This window comes from Phytophthora infestans, genomic scaffold (assembly GCF_000142945.1).
Source record: "Phytophthora infestans T30-4 supercont1.255 genomic scaffold, whole genome shotgun sequence".
NCBI lineage: Eukaryota > Oomycota > Peronosporomycetes > Peronosporales > Peronosporaceae > Phytophthora > Phytophthora infestans.
The window spans coordinates 93,397-95,825 of NW_003303504.1; the positions used below are offsets into that span (position 1 = coordinate 93,397).

The following is a 2,429-nucleotide window of genomic DNA, read 5'->3' on the forward strand; positions in this document are numbered from 1 at the left end:
ACCCGATCGGATTCACCAGAGAGAAGACGACAATTGCACTGGAAGTCTGCCACGCCCTGACTTATCTTCACTCCCTGTCACCGTCGATTATCCACAGAGATCTCAAGTCGAGGAATATTTTATTAAGCAGTGATATGAAGGCGAAGCTTTCGGACTTTGGAATATCTCGAGAACGACTCGACAAAACTATGACTGCTGGCGTTGGGACTTCTCTCTGGATGGCGCCCGAAGTTATGCTTGGCGAACGCTACGATGACAAAGCGGATGTGTTCTCTTTCGGGGTGGTGCTGTCTGAGTTGGACGTCCACTCGTTACCATACGCTACAGCGAAGAAAGAGAATTTAGACGCGAAGGGCAACCCCATACCCGACTCAATCTTGCTACAGCGAGTGGCGTTGGGCATCGTGAAAGTCGAGTTTTCTGATGCTTGTCCGGAGGCGATAGTAGAGCTTGGTCGAGCGTGCACATCGGTGTATCCGACAGAGCGCCCCACTGCAGCAGAGGCACTGTACAAGCTCCAACTGATTCTGTCGTTGAAAAACCTTCTCGGACTCAATCGGCTACAGAAGTAAATTAATTAACTAGAAATCATGTGAAGAGCTCGGGAACTCAAGTACAGATATCTTGGTCGCTCTGCCAAGTGGATGAGCTCATACTTCAGAGTAGTATTAATACAGTCTGCACCGCCTAAAGGGACTCTCAATGATATTTTTTGTGAGACGTTGACGTTAGCAAAGCTGAACTGCCCCGTGACGCGAATGCGTGATGGGATTCAAGAGAATTGAACAGTAATGGCTTGCAGGCACCTCAAATGTTTGTGCGTGGTACTTCGAACAAGAACGTACCAACAAAATGCCTTTCTTTGCTGTGATCCACTGGTTAAGTCCGGTGTAACCTCGAAGCCCTCGCAGCACCCTTCCAGCGAATCTCAATCCGAATACTTGACCGAGCAATAATCACCAAGCCAACCGCTCCGACAAAAAGTAGCTCTGCTTCATTTCCTTATCTCTCGGGTAGAATCAACTCGATTGAAACGTAAAATGGGGCCCCAATTCCTGTTATGGATCATGTCAACACTCTGTTTCTACCCGTCTGTGACGGCAACAACTTGCGCGACCTTGGCTCGCTACGCTGCCATCACTTGAAACGGCACACCCTACTTCGTCGGTACTACGGATAATAATTCCACCTGCACCACCATCACTTGCTCGGACTACAAGGAGAATACCACCGCTGAGATGATGTTGGTCGCGTGGTACAACAGACTACATCACTCCGATGCGCAGACGTTTCCCGGCACTTCGTACCGGTTGGATGTAGTATATCAAGACGGTGACTGTAACCATTTCGAGCTCAGCTTTGCAATTTCAGCCTCGGGAAACTGCCTCGGATCCTACTACCGCTACTCGGTTACACCATTGCCAGACTAAACTCGCGTCAATCCAGGATTATAACAACAGTCTCTGTATAAAGGACACTCTTCTCGTTACAATGTATGTGGATAAGTAAACACTGGCAAACCATTCATGCGACGCTAATCAAGTCAAATGGTACAGCAGCAGTGACGACGACCCCCCCCCCCTGATTCTTGAAGCGGTCTCAACAAGTAGTGACCTGACTACTGGAGCAACGGCGGAGATTGTTCTTGGATGTTGTGGAGCTCCTTTTGTGGGTCTGGTAGTGGCTTACTGGTATCGCAGAGTTCAATCAAAACGGACGTGGATAGTAAATTTGATCGCGAAAATCATCTCGACTCTGCTTATGGAATCTGGAATCACGACGTTATTGTTGCGAACCGAATTCTGCGAGGCGCTTGCGGCGAAGTCTACTCAAGTGTCTTCCAGCGCAGATCTGTGGTCATCAAGACGTTGATTCGCTCCAAGCGTACAAATCTCGAGCACATTACAAACCTCCGCCAAAATGACCGCCTCCATAGACCACCCACATATTATTGTTGCCTTTATTGGGCCTGGGAGTTTTTTGCGGATCTGTGCGTCGTTCTGGCGCTTATGGACAACGGAGACCTACGCCCTCTCCTCAATAAGTTCTTATTAGCAAAGCAACCAGCTGGATTTGACCAGCAAAAAGGTACAGTCGCTCGGTAAGTTTGCCATGCTCTCGCCTACTTGCACTCGTTGGCTGCTCCTGTGATCTACCGAGATCTCAAGTCCCGCAACATTCTGCTGAATCAATCGATGGAGGCCAAACTCTCCGACTTTGGCATCTCTCGTGAACGCCTTGCTGGAACGATGACTGCAGGTGTCAGTACTTCGCTGTGGATGGCTCCTGAAGTAATGCTGGGAGAAAGATACGATGACACAGCCGACATGTTCTCGGTTGGTGTGGTGTTATCCGAGTTTGGATGTTCGCACGTTTCTGTACTCGAAGCTGAAGCAGCGGTTATCTCAACAGGGAAGGGCCATTTCCGA

At 49.2% G+C, this 2,429-nt stretch overlaps 1 protein-coding gene across 1 annotated transcript; it reads left to right on the forward strand.

Moving 5' to 3' along the window:
- On the forward strand, window positions 1–708 carry PITG_21079 (RGS-like protein kinase; the record flags this gene model as incomplete). Its single annotated transcript, XM_002895102.1, has 1 exon — window positions 1–708. The coding sequence occupies one exon, from the start codon at window positions 135–137 to the stop codon at window positions 570–572; it is 438 nt and encodes a 145-aa protein (XP_002895148.1).
- Between the last annotated feature and the right edge of the window lie 1,721 nt (window positions 709–2,429).